Source organism: Nicotiana attenuata, unplaced genomic scaffold (assembly GCF_001879085.1).
Source record: "Nicotiana attenuata strain UT unplaced genomic scaffold, NIATTr2, whole genome shotgun sequence".
In the NCBI taxonomy this organism is placed as follows: Eukaryota; Viridiplantae; Streptophyta; class Magnoliopsida; order Solanales; family Solanaceae; genus Nicotiana; species Nicotiana attenuata.
The window spans coordinates 49,368-64,752 of record NW_017672716.1 but is presented as its reverse complement, the minus strand read 5'-3'; the positions used below and the strand labels follow the sequence as shown (position 1 = coordinate 64,752).

General features: G+C 41.4%; 1 protein-coding gene across 1 annotated transcript; it reads right to left on the bottom strand.

The window, feature by feature from the left end:
- Window positions 1-11,935: 11,935 nt before the first annotated feature.
- On the bottom strand, window positions 11,936-12,775 carry LOC109214245 (uncharacterized mitochondrial protein AtMg00810-like). The gene is made up of 2 exons (XM_019378140.1): window positions 12,643-12,775; window positions 11,936-12,543 (listed from the first exon to the last, which is right to left on the bottom strand). The coding sequence occupies exons 1-2, from the start codon at window positions 12,773-12,775 to the stop codon at window positions 11,936-11,938; spliced, it is 741 nt and encodes a 246-aa protein (XP_019233685.1).
- Between the last annotated feature and the right edge of the window lie 2,610 nt (window positions 12,776-15,385).

The window sequence follows — 15,385 nt, the reverse complement described above, 5'->3', positions numbered from 1 at the left end:
AAGTCACAATCCCCAACAGTGCTCTATCCCACGCTCGCTATTCGGCGTGCAAGTCACCTCAATATAGCACTACGATGTGCAATCCGGGGTTTCAAACCCTCAGGATATCATTTACAATCATTACTCACCTCGAACCGGCGAAATCTCTAGCTCGCGACGCCTTTGCCCCTCAAATCGGCCTCCACGCGCGTCGAATCTATCCAAAATCAGAACGAATACATCACAATATGCTAAGGGAACAAAGCCCAAGCGAAAACAATCAATATCGGGCACAAATCCCGAAATTACCAAAACCCGAGCCCCGGGCCCACTTCTCGAAACTCAGAAATTTTCACATCAACGGGTTCCTTATCTCGCCACGAGTTCATACATATCAAAAACTCTCAAATCCGACCTCAAATGGTCCTTCAAATACCAATTTAAAATCTCAAAATCCCAAGCCCTAGTTCTTCCATTTCTAGTTAAATTTCCATGAATTTCTATGTTAATTTCACAATTAAATCACGTTTTTGGTTCGTAGAACTTACCTCAAATCAATCCTCTTCGAATCCCTCTTCGATTTCTCCCAAAGAGCTCTCAAAACGTTCAACAATGGTGGAAAAATGACTTGGGTTCGCGGATGAGATGTTTAAAAACCATTCTGCCCGCTATGAATTTCTTCTATACGATCGCGGCCTCAGGCTCGCAATCACGAAGGGCAAATTCCCAAGGCTTCAAAAACGTGCTGTGCGAACGCGACAGGAGCTCCGCGAACGCGATGCTTCACTTTCCAAACCTACGCGAACGCGGCTCATATGATGCGAACGCGAAGAATAAAATATGCTGGCCCCCAGATCCTCTTATGCCAACGCGGGCTATACCACGCGACGAGAAGATTCCGCTTCCAATACTATGCGAACGCGACCCTGTGGCTGCGATTGCGAAGGAAAAAATTCCTCTGCAATAACTGCTGAAATTCTGCAATTTCTTCCAAGTTCAAAACTCCCCGATAGCCATCCGAGATCACCCCGAGGCCCCCGGGACCTCAACCAAAAGCACCAACACATCCTAAAACATCATTCAAACTTGTTCCAATCATCAAAACACCTCAAACAACACTAAAACCATCGAATTACATTGAATTCAAGCCTAAGTTCTTCTAAAACTTCCGAAACACGCGTTTGATCAAAAACCCAACCAAATCACTTCTGAATGAGCTGAAATTTTACACACACATCCCAAATCACATAACGAAGCTACAGCAACTCTCGGAATTCCATTTCGACCCTCGGATCAAAATCTCACCTACCAACCCGAATTTGCCAAAAATACTAACTTTGCCAATTCAAGACAAATCCTTCCACGGACTTCCAAAATCAATTCTGATCACACTCCTAAGTCATAAATAACCTAACGAAGCTAACCAAATCATAAAAATTCCGATCCGAGCTCATATACAAATAAGTCAACTCTTGGTCCAACCTTTCAAATTTAAAGCTACAACTGAGAACTGTTTCCTTCAAATTCATTCCGATTTTTCCTGAAAACCAAAACCAACGACTTATATCAGTCATTATACATTACACGGGGCAAGTCATGCCCGAGAACTGGCGATCAAAGTGCAAAAGCTTAAAACGACCGGTCGAGTCGTTACATCCTCCCCCACTTAAACACACGTTCGTCCTCGAACGTACCCAGAGTTGTTCTAAAAGCCAAACACTCGCTGAATAACCTTACCATGCATATACCCGGGGGTGATCCCACGTCACCCTATCTCATATAGGTCCGATAACACGACGTAGCTGAAATTTCACAATCCATCCTAATCCATAAACCCTAGAACCACACTTTCACTTCTGAAACCATCAATACGATCAGAACCTCACACCTATACTCTGAATAGTCCCGAACCAGCTGTAATAGCCCATGCCTGCAACCTCAGGTGCAATTATATGATATACCACATAACTCAAACACATGCAGCGATAACTTCCATTCACAGCAGCTGCCTATAAAAACCAAATACCGATAGAAAACCTCTTATTAGCTAAAGTCTCATTCCAACACTTTCATATACTTCCAACGATAAATGAAACACGCAATAAACCCTAACCATTTCTCAGATCAACCATTCATGAGGCCATTTCTCCTCTGGCAATTACCATAACCTCGATACTTACCCATCAAACATGCTGAAATTGAATCTGTTTGTATTCATTATTGATCCCAACGATCTCTTCTGACCAAACACACCACCCTGGTGACATGACACATCAATACAGCCCAAGCCATAACCTGCATAACTACGCGCACCAATAAGCAACAGTCCGAACATACTCAAATCATGAAAATGACACAATTGAAAGAGTTGTACCTCAAGCTCACCAGTACCCTCACAACACAAGGCTGGGAATCCGTCTCACATCATATAATAGAACACACGAATCTATCCCGCAAGATCATATCTCCACATAGCTTCGCGGCAATGCACGATCCTATCCAAACACTGCTCTACTCGAAACACCTCAAGTCACTATGCTCGAAAGCGACAACCACGCACCATTTGATGTCTGGAACCAAAGCGCATCATCATACCCACAGTGAGACAAATAACATATACCACGCAACCCGATAGGTCATAACCGATACTCCATTCACTGAGCAACACCCAATTACTCTTCCCGCTCGACTTCCCCTATGAATCCCCAATAGAACTGCACCACATGTGCCCATAACCAACAAATCATAACGTCCCGCAACACAGAAAGGCCACTCATAGATTTCCCCAGATCACCAACAAGCTCAATAACGATCGAATCAGCTTATCCCTCAACAATACGATTCGGGGCCAACCAAGCGGACCCAAGCTAGAACACACATCCACATTAGCCCACCAACGAACTCTCTATTAAGGAAATCCTAAAGCTGTCCTCACAACTCCTCAACTCTGTCGGTGCCCTACGGCATGGTGCCCGGTACCAAATCAATACCGAAATCAAAAACCTTGCCCGGCGACATGCCCGGCCACAAGAAACGCATCCAAAAAGTCCTTCAACATCGGAACTGAATCAATGGTAGAAACCTCTGCACTGATATCCATCACGAAGGCCCAATTAAGAAAAGCAATCCTTCCCAGCCGTCCGCTAGGTCTTGAAATATAAACCACTCTGCTAAAACATAATTCGACGCACCTCGCCACTCAACCCGTGGCATTTCCGCCATAGCCCATAGCGCAACAGTCCAGAATAATCCAGCACTGAGACAACCAGTCTACACCCCAATATCATGTCCAAAATCTAACATATTAGCAAAGAAGGATCCACTCGAGCCTCCAAATCCCGATAGCCGCTAAACGGTGCCGATGCACACGATCCATAACCACAACATAGCCTGAACATGAGAATTCCCAGTCTCCAACTCTATATAGCACACGAATCATCGTACCTGATCCCAATTTCGCCATCCGAAAGCATACCACACCTTAAATACCCCATCATTACACGATAGATACTCTAAAATTTCCCTGTGCCATCAAGCAAACCCGAATATCACCAATCGATCTAAGAAGAAAGTGCCGCAATACCACCGAAGTGCCATCAACTAATCACATTGCCCTTATTACTGAAACATATACTCTAGTCAAATCACTACCAATTAGCAGTACCATTTCCTTAATTATCTGAGGCTACCCGCTGCTTAAGGGTTTCGTGAACTTCCTTTCAGAACTGAACTTTAACCTAACACACGCAAGTCTCGGTCCTCCACAACATACCGTATATAACATACCATCCGAGGATAACATGAAAACTTTATCTCCCTTCCGAGCCACAAATACCTACGCACTCAACTAGTCAAGAACTTTTCCATTGGTCCCATCTAGAAGAAAAATCACTACACATCCCATGCTCCGCATGCCCGTAGAAATATACATCTCCAAACCACGGTAAAACCCAACAAGAACTCTCTCCCAATTCCATTTGCACAAACTAAACTGCCAGGACTGAATCCTTCTAACTAGACCAAGCTAAGCAAGCCATCAAAACCCAAGAGATTTGCTGCAAAATACCTGTACGAACTCATTACCTCGAACACACACAAAGAATTAATCATATCCTTACCATGCCGATTCGGTCTACTATAAACTATTCCATGTATCCAAATTTCCTCCTGATTCATTTTCAACTTGATATTCTCTCTTGTTGTAGCACCACAATTCCTCAACCCGGCTCACCATACGAGACCCAAGCATAAAACCACATTGTCTGAGACCCATAAGCCGCTGAATACTCTCTCAAATATTCCCAGAAACACCACATTCCAGAATACTTTACTCCGAAGAACTTCTCGCAAACCTAAATCCGTTACTTTTACCTTCCTAATACAGATACATAGAATTCCATAATTAACATAGGAATACCACAAGTCTTGACCTCTTCCAATGAAAACACAGTTTTTAACTACATATGTAACTTTAGAATACTCAATTGATGTATGCAGACTCTTGAACACATTAGAACCATTCTCGCAAGTCATTCACTCTTATTCAAACTGCAATTTACCTGGCCCAACGAACAGAACCACCCGTACCTCATTGGCACTCCGACACCGCAGAATGAAATCCTCATCCCAATACAACCAAGCATCTTCCGGCCCTATGCACCGAGCATTCTTTACCAACAACAACTCTAGACATTCCGAAATTCTCATACCCTATGAAGCATAATATAACCTTTGACAAAAAATTTCCTTCACTCTAGCCATAGCTAATTCACTCGCACGCCCCAAACTGGAACCAACATAGCACCTAAGTGTGCAATCAAATGCTCCCAGCAGACTCCCCCACTTGGATCAAAGCCATTAATCAAGATACACTCAATAACTCATAACACTTTTACTCTATTAATGCCACAATACCATAGTGAGATTAAACTCAAATTATTTATAAGCTTGTGAAAACACCGATCATCTAATACTGTAAATCTTTTGCAATTCTCGCATTCACCCCCGTAACAGATAAGCCCACTCTCTTAAACGACCCGAAATTTTAAATTTCAACACGTACTTTTCAATTACACATGAGATCTTCTAACATACACATAAGGATCGCACCACTTCAGAACACTCCGCAGGAGATAACCCACCTGCTTCGCCTCAATATGAAATTTCTGTATACCTTCCCCCGTCATACACATTACACAGTTACTTAGTCTTTCTGAGTCCGAACTCGTACCGCAACATAAAATTTACTTCACTCTCAATTGGAAAACATGAAAAGGTTCTTCACGCGCCCATAACTCGGGGCCACACATCCACTCACAATGGAAATCAAATACTTAATGGTTCATCTATCATCCAGCAGACCTTCCTCGTCACTTCCAAGTCATATAGATACATCTCGCAATACTAACATACTCATCACATGGCTATCCAGCCGTCACTTCCACTAATAGGGACAATACCAAACATATAAGTTCAAAACACTTACTCACACAGTCAGCACCTCGGTGCTCAAGCCATAGGCAAAGATCCGGCCTCAAGTCCTCCAGACTGGCCCAACATAAACTCACAGAGATTACATCTCGCCCCTCGATCGGAGAATCACAATCCATCAAGGCATCTGATACTGAGCGCTCATGCGTGCATACGAACGTGTGGAAGGAATTTCAAGAGTTACTTTTCAAGCTGAATCAAGGACGCACGATAAGATTACAAAAAGGTGAAGTTTTCCAAAAGGTTCTGCAGCCTCTCGAGGATAAAACAGACGTCTCCATACCGATCCGCGAGACTCTACTAAACCTGCTCATGAATCGTGAGACCTAGTAACCTAGGCTCTGATACCAACTTGTCACGACCCAAATCCCCGCTCTGGTCGTGATGGCGCCTCTCGTGAAGACAAGGCCAGCCAACTAACCCGTATCGCCTTTTCAAAAATAGTTAAACATGAATAAGCAGTGTAAATATGATTTAGTAATATTAATTAGCGGAAGTACAACCCAACACAGCCCTAATCGGGGTGTCACAAGTCACGAGCATCTATAAGAGGGTAAATACAACTACAAGGTCTAAAAATACACTGAACAGGAGTAATGAACAACAGAGAGAGAAGCGGTGCTGCGAACGCTGGCAGTCACCTCGCTAAACTCCTATAGCTCTGCCTCCAATCAGCCAAAACTCGCTACCGGGTGAATAAATACCTGCATCTGCACACGAGGTGCAGGAAGTAAAGTGAGTACTCCAACTCAGTGAGTAATAAAGGTAAATAATAACTGAGCAGTAAGAAATCACGTAAGGTAAATCATCATGCTGTATAGAAGCGGTATAAAACCCCTTGAGTAAAAACGGTAAAGCTGTGAAATCTTTAGAAAACATCTTAGCTCAGTTCAAACCTCTTTTGAAAATGACTTTTTCAACAGTTGTGCGAATAAATGCAAAACGATTAGTGCAGATAAGCACAGAAATCCACCCCTCGGGCACAACACTCACTCAACAGATAATGTCAGGCAATCAGGTAGATACCCCGTGAAGTAACACAGACAACAGATAATGGCAGACAAATGAAATAAAGTAAACACATAAAACAGTACTAGTACCGCTGCGGCGTGCACCCCGATCCACATATCGCTGCGGCGTGCAGCCCGATCCATTTATCGTCGACGATGCTCACTGGGGGTGTGCAGACTCCGGGAGGGGCCCCTTACGGCCCAAGCGCAATATCAAGCCATCTCGTGGCATCAAATCTAGGCCCTTGGCCTCATACCAGTATCAGTATAACACTGCTGCGGCGTGCAGCCCGATCCGTGTATATATATATATATATTGCTGCGGCGTGCAGCCCGATCCAAAAGTATCCTCACAATACAGGCCCTCGGCCTAACTCAGTCAACAAAATCACATAAGCCACTCGGGCAACAATAAACATGATGCTCAGCCCAAAATATTATTGGAAATATCATTTCAAGTGTTAAAGCAAGTAAACTTGGCTGAGTTTTGAAAACAGTGAAAAATACATGATTGAGTTCAAGTATAAAATCAAAACAGTGAGGGAATAACAATGACCATCCTCGAAGGGGTTCAAATAGCTGGCACGAAGCCCAAATATGGCAATCAGTCCAAGTCATGATGATAACAAATAAGTTTCAGTCAATTACACAGTAAAATCATCAATCGGGACGGACCAAGTCACAATCCCCAACGGTGCTCTACCCCACGCTCGCTATTCGGCGTGCAAGTCACCTCAATATAGCACTACGATGTGCAATCCGGGGTTTCAAACCCTCAGGATATCATTTACAATCATTACTCACCTCGAACCGGCGAAATCTCTAGCTCGCGACGCCTTTGCCCCTCAAATCGGCCTCCACGCGCGTCGAATCTATCCAAAATCAGAACGAATACATCACAATATGCTAAGGGAACAAAGCCCAAGCGAAAACAATCAATATCGGGCACAAATCCCGAAATTACCAAAACCCGAGCCCCGGGCCCACTTCTCGAAACTCAGAAATTTTCACATCAACGGGTTCCTTATCTCGCCACGAGTTCATACATATCAAAAACTCTCAAATCCGACCTCAAATGGTCCTTCAAATACCAATTTAAAATCTCAAAATCCCAAGCCCTAGTTCTTCCATTTCTAGTTAAATTTTCATGAATTTCTATGTTAGTTTCACAACTAAATCACGTTTTTGGTTCATAGCACTTACCTCAAATCAATCCTCTTCGAACCTCTTCGATTTCTCCCAAAGAGCTATCAAAATGTTCAACAATGGTGGAAAAATGACTTGGGTTCGCGGATGAAATGTTTAAATACCATTCTGCCCAGCTATGAATTCCTTCTGTGCGATCGCGGCCCCAGGCTCGCGATCGCGAAGGTAAAATTCCCAAGGCTTCAAAAACGTGCTGTGCGAACGCGACAGGAGCTCCTCGAACGCGATGCTTCACTTTCCAAACCTACGCGAACGCGGCTCATATGATGCGAACGTGAAGAATAAAATATGATGGCCCCCAGATCCTCTTATGCAAACGTGGGCTATACCACGCGAACGCGAAGCTTCCGCTTCCAATACTATGCGAACGCGACCTTGTGGCTGCGATCGCGAAGGAAAAAATTCCTCTGCAATTACTGCTGAAATTCTGCAATTTCTTCTAAGTTCAGAACTCCCCGATAGCTATCCGAAATCACCCCGAAGCCCCTGGGACCTCAACCAAAAGCACTAACACATCCTAAAAAATTATTCAAACTTGTTCCAATCATCAAAACACCTCAAACAACACTAAAACCATCGAATTACATCGAATTCAAGCCTAAGTTCTTCTAAAACTTCCGTAACACGCGTTTGATCAAAAACCCAACCAAATCACTTCCGAATGACCTGAAATTTTACACACACATCCCAAATCATATAAAGAAGCTACAGCAACTCTCGGAATTCCATTCCGACCCTCGCATCAAAATCTCACCTACCAACCCGAAGTTGCCAAAAATACTAACTTTGCCAATTCAAGCCAAATCCTTCCACGGACTTCCAAAATCAATTCCGATCACACTCCTAAGTCATAAATCACCTAACGAAGCTAACCAAATCATAAAAACTCTGATCCGAGCTCATATACAAATAAGTCAACTCTTGGTCAAACCTTTCAAATTTAAAGCTACAACTGAGAACTGTTTCCTTCAAATTCATTCCGATTTTTCCTGAAAACCAAAACCAACGACTTATATTAGTCATAATACATTACACGGGGCAAGTCATGCCCGAGAACTGGCGATCAAAGTGCAAAAGCTCAAAACGACCGGTCGGGTCGTTACATTAATCATGTTACCTTGGAGATTACAAATCTTTAAGATCATGGATAACAAGTACCAAGAGGGTTGAAAGGCTAAGAAGCTAAACAAATTGATGAAAATAAGTTTTGTCGAATGTCGACAAGTTGGAAATGTTATAACGTGCAGTTTTGTGATGAGACTAGAGTGCTTAACAAGATAAGGAGGTTATGTTATGAGTTATTTAAGTCGTATGATAGCCGTGTGTTATGTTTTTAAGTCAAGTAAGTTGTGGAACAAAAGTTGGCAAAGGTCATCACAACATTCATAAATATGCTTGAAATTAGGTCAAATGTAGCTGATCATTTCTCCCAATGTACCTGGAATTACGTGATGATCTATTTACCAAATTAAAGATATATGAGTCTAGTTTCAAACAGATTATACCTTTCATTAATAAAACATTGGAGTAGAGAGATATTCGCATTTTCGCGAGACTGCACAGACTGGTAGGTAACAAGTAGGTGCATCACCTACTTGCCAAAAGGAGAGGACTCAATTTAGTCGGCCAAGAGGCAAATTTTAAGGTATAATTAACTCATTTATTTCACTCATATTTCAGAACGTGAAACCAGATTGAACCCCTGCAACTCCTCCCCAAAAATCCCACACAAACCCTAGGTTATTTCGGGTGTTACGATGTGATTCTAGTGCCGAAAAGCCCGGACAGCTTGCTACTTTCTCTTTCTCCTTCTTGTAGCTTCATTGGGGGACTAATTTTGTATGAGGAAGGTCTAGGTTTTGTGGTTTCTACTCAGTCCAAGGTAAATTTATGATTCTCCTTCCATTATCTAGGCTTATACGAGTTGTAACTCGATCGTAAAGACTAGACCTAGAGAGTTTCGAAAGAGTGGTATGTTGTTTGTTGTTGCATCACTATCGGCTGGTTGTAAAATTATTTTCGAGTTGAATTCATGGATGGTTTATGGTATAAGAGGCTTAATTATGTACTGTTGGTTGTGTTTCTCAATTTGAAAGAAAAGACAAGTTGAAACATGTTTTAGTAAACTGAAAAACCAATTTTGAGTTGCTGAACTTGTTGGCTGTTTCGTGTTGTTGTTGGGTTGTCTCTTCTGCTATTGTTTTTTTGGAGTTTGGAAGGATAAAGGTGTGGATAAACACCACATAATATCAGGGTGGTTGGCTGGTCATTCGTTATCGCATTTTCGGGCTGTTTGACACTACTAGGGTTGTCGTTTTGTGTATGAACTAATTGGGGTGTGTGGGCTGTTTTGTGGTATTTTGTGATGGATATAAGGTTGAGAAATTATGTATACATGTTGTTATTGTTGTGTTCTTGTTTTTTTTGGTGTTATGTCGAATTGGGAGGAAGTAAAGATGATAGCGGAGATGCTGCCCGTTTTATTATAAAATAATCTTGTCGTTCGTTTTGCGATAAATGTACCTTACATAACTTGATCATTGTATTGTCATCATTGTTGTAGATTAAGGTGTAACGAGACGAGTTTAATGTGGTTATTGGACAAATTGTGATAAGGTATGTTAAGGCTAAACCTTTCCTTCATTTTGGCATGATCTCGTAACTACATGTGTTTGATAACGAGGCATAAAGAGATGTTCATACTCCTGAATTTACATACATTATCCTAGTCTCATAAGTTACAGTATTCTCCATTATCGGGACTTTATATTCAATTGATAATTGTCTTCTTCCAATTAAGGGAGCAGAGGGTGTGTGTGTGTGTGTGTGTGTGTGTATATATATATGTATTACAGTATTTTTACCACCATTGAGCTATAATTGGTGGGCAGGCCCCTATTGGGCAACCTCTGATCAGATGGTAAGTTATATACCGAGCTTACTGTGGCCGAGCGCCTATGAGCGAGCCTAGAATGGCCGAGATACAGATCCTAGTATGGTCGAACACCTATGAGCGAGCCTACTACGGTAGAGCAGTTACACATACCGAGCCTTATAGGGTCGAACAACTATTTTACATACTATATTGAGAGAGTTGAGTCAATATCAGCAGGTAATCATATCTTCGGATTATCTTTGACTCGAAGTTACTTTCAGTTATTATATTATTAATTCAGTTTCATATTTCAGTTATTCAGTTGCCTTACATACTCGGTACATTATTTCGTACTGACGTCCCTTTTGTCGGGGACGCTGCATTTCATGCCTGCAGGTCCTGATAGATAGCTAGATAGACCTTCCCAGTAGAAAGAGTCAAACATCATTTTGGTTGGTAAGCTCCACTTTCTCGGGGTTACCAGGTCTAGACCTTGGAGTCCATTTTATATATACAGGTTTGATGGGTAGGTCGAGGCCCTGTCCCGACCATGATACAATTCAGATATCACTAGAGGCTTGTAGACGAGTTATGTATATTTTGTATATCAGTAGTTGTTCATGGCGACCTCATTAGCCTGCATAGTTTATATATATATATATATATATATATAACTATGCAGGCTGATGTGTGTGTGTGTGCGCGCGCGGGGGTGCACGCACGCTTTTGGGTATCTTTACTCCTCATATGAGAGAGATGATATTTTCATATGATTTGGAGTATGGCCTCATCGGCCTAAGTTTAGGGTTACCCCTCCAGAGTTTATAGTTACAGAGTGGTTTGCTCGGGCCAAATATGGCACCAGGTGCCGGCCACGCCTCCCCAAGTTTGGGGCGTGACACTAATATCAAGATATCCCTTGTGTAAATCCAACGATTCCTTAGATTACTATCTTCTTATGAATTAACTTTTGAGATAGTGTTAAGCAAACATTACTTTTCTTAAAGGATTTCCCTTTATCTTTTCATATATCACCTTTTGGTCTTAAGTGAGATTCTACTTAGTTTGTCATATACGTCTGTACCGTTTCTTGTGGACGCATCTAACTAAGTCTTTGATAATGGAATGAGAGAATTCCCATTACTGCTGGCAGGCCAGCTAGGCCGTGAATGGGTTGGGAACTGGCTTCCCAAGAAGCCAGCCCGGGCCAGGGTCAGCATAGAATGAAGGGGATTACGACCCTAATCTTGTGTTGGAAAATTGGTAGACATCAGCATCTATGTGTGTGAAATTATGGTGCAGAGACAATGTCAAGAAGGCAGTGTATGGATGTATTTTCAGTTACACGAGTCCTATGTATTTATACATAGTATTTTCAGTATCTATACTCAGCTTCAGCACTTGACCTTGCAACAGTATTCTGCTTTCTTGATGACCAGGAGACACAATTTGCACCATGGTATATACTATATCCAGTAGTGGACCTCCTTGTAATGGCACATCTAGCCCAGTCTACATCTGATAATCCATACAGCCTGAAGGAAGACTGTGATATGATTCTCAGTCCATGATCGATGGTTCCTTTGACATACCTCAATATTCTCTTTACTGCCTGAAGATGTATGCTATTTGGATTCTGCATGAATTGACTTGCAAGATTAACAACATGAGTAATGTCTGGTCTTGTAAGTGTGAGGTACTGCAAGCTTACTATAAAGCTTCTGTAATTTGAGGGATCAGCTGCTTTGCCGGCTGCTTCTTGTAGACCATGCTTCTGAGCTAGTGGAGTATGCACTGTTTTTACATTTGCCATATCCACTTTACTAAGCAGATCATTTGCATATTTGCTTTGGTTCAAATGGATTCCTCCAGGAAAATAGCTTACTTCAATACCTAAAAAGTAACTCAAGGGTCCAAGATCCTTCATAACAAATTCATGCCCCAGTTTTTGCACTACTTCCCCTATCTGCCTTGAGTTGCTTCCTGTTACAATTATATCATCTACATATAACATAAGTAATATTGTTCCTTCTTCATCATGGAGAGTAAATAGGGAAGAATCAACTCAACTGTATTTGAAACCAAGATGAAGCAGGAATAGACTAAATCTCTCAAACCAAGTTCTGGGAGCTTGTTTGAGACCATATAGTGCCTTCTTCAAGAGATATACATGATCAGGATACATTGGATCAGTGAAGCCTGGTGGTTGAGTCATATAGACTTCTTCTTGTAATATAGAAAGGAATTCTTAACATCTAGTTGCCTAATGGCCCAATGTAAAGTGACAGTAACAGAGAGAATAACTCTTATAGTTGTAGCTTTAACTACTGGACTGAAGGTTTCTTCAAAGTCAATCCCTTCAAGTTGTGAGTAAAATTTAGCAACTAGCCTTGCTTTGTGTCTTTCTATTGATCCATCTAGCTTCATTTTGTTTTAAACACCCACTTAGATCCTACTACATTTATTGTTGAAGTTTTGGGAACTAGTATCCAAGTTTCATTTTGATGTAAAGCTGCTAATTCTGCTTGCATAGCTTTAAACCAGTGAGGGAAACTAAGAGCTACTTTTATAGTTTTAGCTCTTCTGGTTTTGTTTGTACAACAGCTAGTGAGGTATGAGTTATAGGAAGAGACTTAGCTTTGAATCTGGTGACCGTTTTATGGCCTTGATCAGTGATTTCAGGTTCAACATGAACTATGTTTTCTGCTGGAGGTGCTTCATCCTGGGCATTGAAGAAGTGTGACAAGTCCACTTCTAGCTGCAATGCTCTTGGATTTGTCACTATGAACGTCATAGGTGTTTCATCTGAGTGAGAGGCCTCTGAGTGCAATTCATCGGTGTCTGAGTTTTGCATGTCTACAGAGGGCTCAACAATACTATTTGTGACCTCTACAACCTCATCCTGATTAGACTCAACAGCATCACTGTGATCATCCGTTGGAGCAACTGTTTGAGCAGTAACACCATCATCCTGATCATTTGAAACATCAGCTGCAACAGCATCATGATCAGCTTTCAACACAACACTTTGATCATCTTAAACATTAGCTGCAACATCATCATGATCAGCTCCCAACACTTCCCCTGCATCAGTAGGGTCTGATGAACCAGACTTAGCCTGTGATTTTGAGAAAAGTTCAAAGAAGGTGGCCATATGACTAGAGTCATGTGGTGTAATGTCAGTCTTGTTTTCCTGCACACTGGGAAGAGTTAGTTTATCAAAGACAACATGTCTTGACACAAAGACCTTCTTTGTGGTTGGATGATAGCACCTATAGCCTTTACGCAGACTGTTGTAACCAATGAACACACATGGATATGATTTAGGTGAGAACTTGTGTTTTCCCTTTAAGTAAGGGAATCACCTGCACCCAAACACTTTCAAACTGTTGTAATCAGGGTGTGAACCATGCAATTTATGAAATGGTGTTTCCTTTTTAAGCACAGATGATGGCAATCTATTTATCAGAAATACTGCTGTGAGAAATGCTTCAGTCCATAAATATAAAGGTAACCTAGCATGCAGTATTAGTGTCAATCCAGTTTCCACTACATGCCTATGTTTCCTTTCTACAATGCCATTTTGCTCAGGAGTGTGCGGACACAAAATATGTCTTACAATGCCACGGTCTTCTAAGTACTTAACAAATTCATAACTTGAAAATTCACCTCCACCATCACATTGAAAGATCTTGATACTCTTTAAATACAGTTTCTCAACCATTTTGTGGAATTTGACAAATGTTTCAAAGAAGTTAGATTTTCTTTTTAAACGATACAACCTAGTATATATACTATGATCATCAACAAACAAAGCATAGTATTTCATATGTTGGGAAGATTGAACAGGAGCAGGACCCCATAAGTTACAGTGAATTTTCAATAGAGGTTCATTCTCAACTTTATTTCTCAACTTGAATGATAGTTTACAATTTTTCCCATTTGACAACTAACTCAAACGATAGGAGTTTTATTCCAACATGTGACATTGATAGACTTATTGTTACTAAGTACTTCTCAGGACCTAGAATTTGGAGGCCCAAGTCTGGCATGCCCAATATCACTAGAGCTTCTCCTTGTCCGTGTTGCACTCAAAACAAGCATGTTGTCCACCTTTAAGGCATATATCTCTCCTCTTTTAGCACCCTTGGTCATCAGTTTCCCTGTCCTCTTGTCCTTTACAACAAAAGATGATTTCTCAAACTCAATGGAGCAGCAATTATCTCTAGTAATCTTACTTTCGGATAACAAATTCTTTTTGAGCTTAGGAACTACTAGCACTTCCTCATCCTTAAACCAGAAATTATTCCTTTTCCAACATGTGTGATATCCAGTTCTTGTCCATTTCCTACTACAATTTTATCATTTCCATTGTAAGGTTTAAGATAGGATAAGTTACCTAAATTGTTGGTCATGTGAGTACTTTCTCTAGGATCCATATAGTGAGCATTGCCTCCACCACTCTGACTGTTCACATTGAGTGTAGCAAGAGCCTGTGGCAAATCTTCTGGTTCTTGATAGGAGAAGTCCCATCTATAGAAGAACTTTATTGCGGTGTGATTGTTCCTGCCACATATCTAACATGCTGATGATTCTGTGGTTTCCTGTCCCTTAACAACATTTCCAGAACCTTGAGTGTTTTGATTGTTGTTCTGTTCAGCAGGCCTGAAGCCCCTACCTCTTGAACTGTAGTTGTTACCTCTTCTGTTTGAGAAACTTCCTCTACCTCTGTTGTTGTATGTACTTTGCGCTGAAAATGCCATATTGTAATTCACTTTGGATCATCTCCTTCATCCTCTTTGAGATCAAAGCCTCTTAGAGAAGT

What these genes read in the sequence shown, in the direction of transcription:
- LOC109214245 (XM_019378140.1), bottom strand. Translation starts at nt 12,775, where the DNA reads ATGACTCAACCACCAGGCTTCACTGATCCAATGTATCCTGATCATGTA. An exon ending in TCTATTCCTGCTTCATCTTG is followed by an intron (nt 12,544 to 12,642) that starts GTTTCAAATACA and finishes TAATTGTAACAG; the next exon opens with GAAGCAACTCAAGGCAGATA.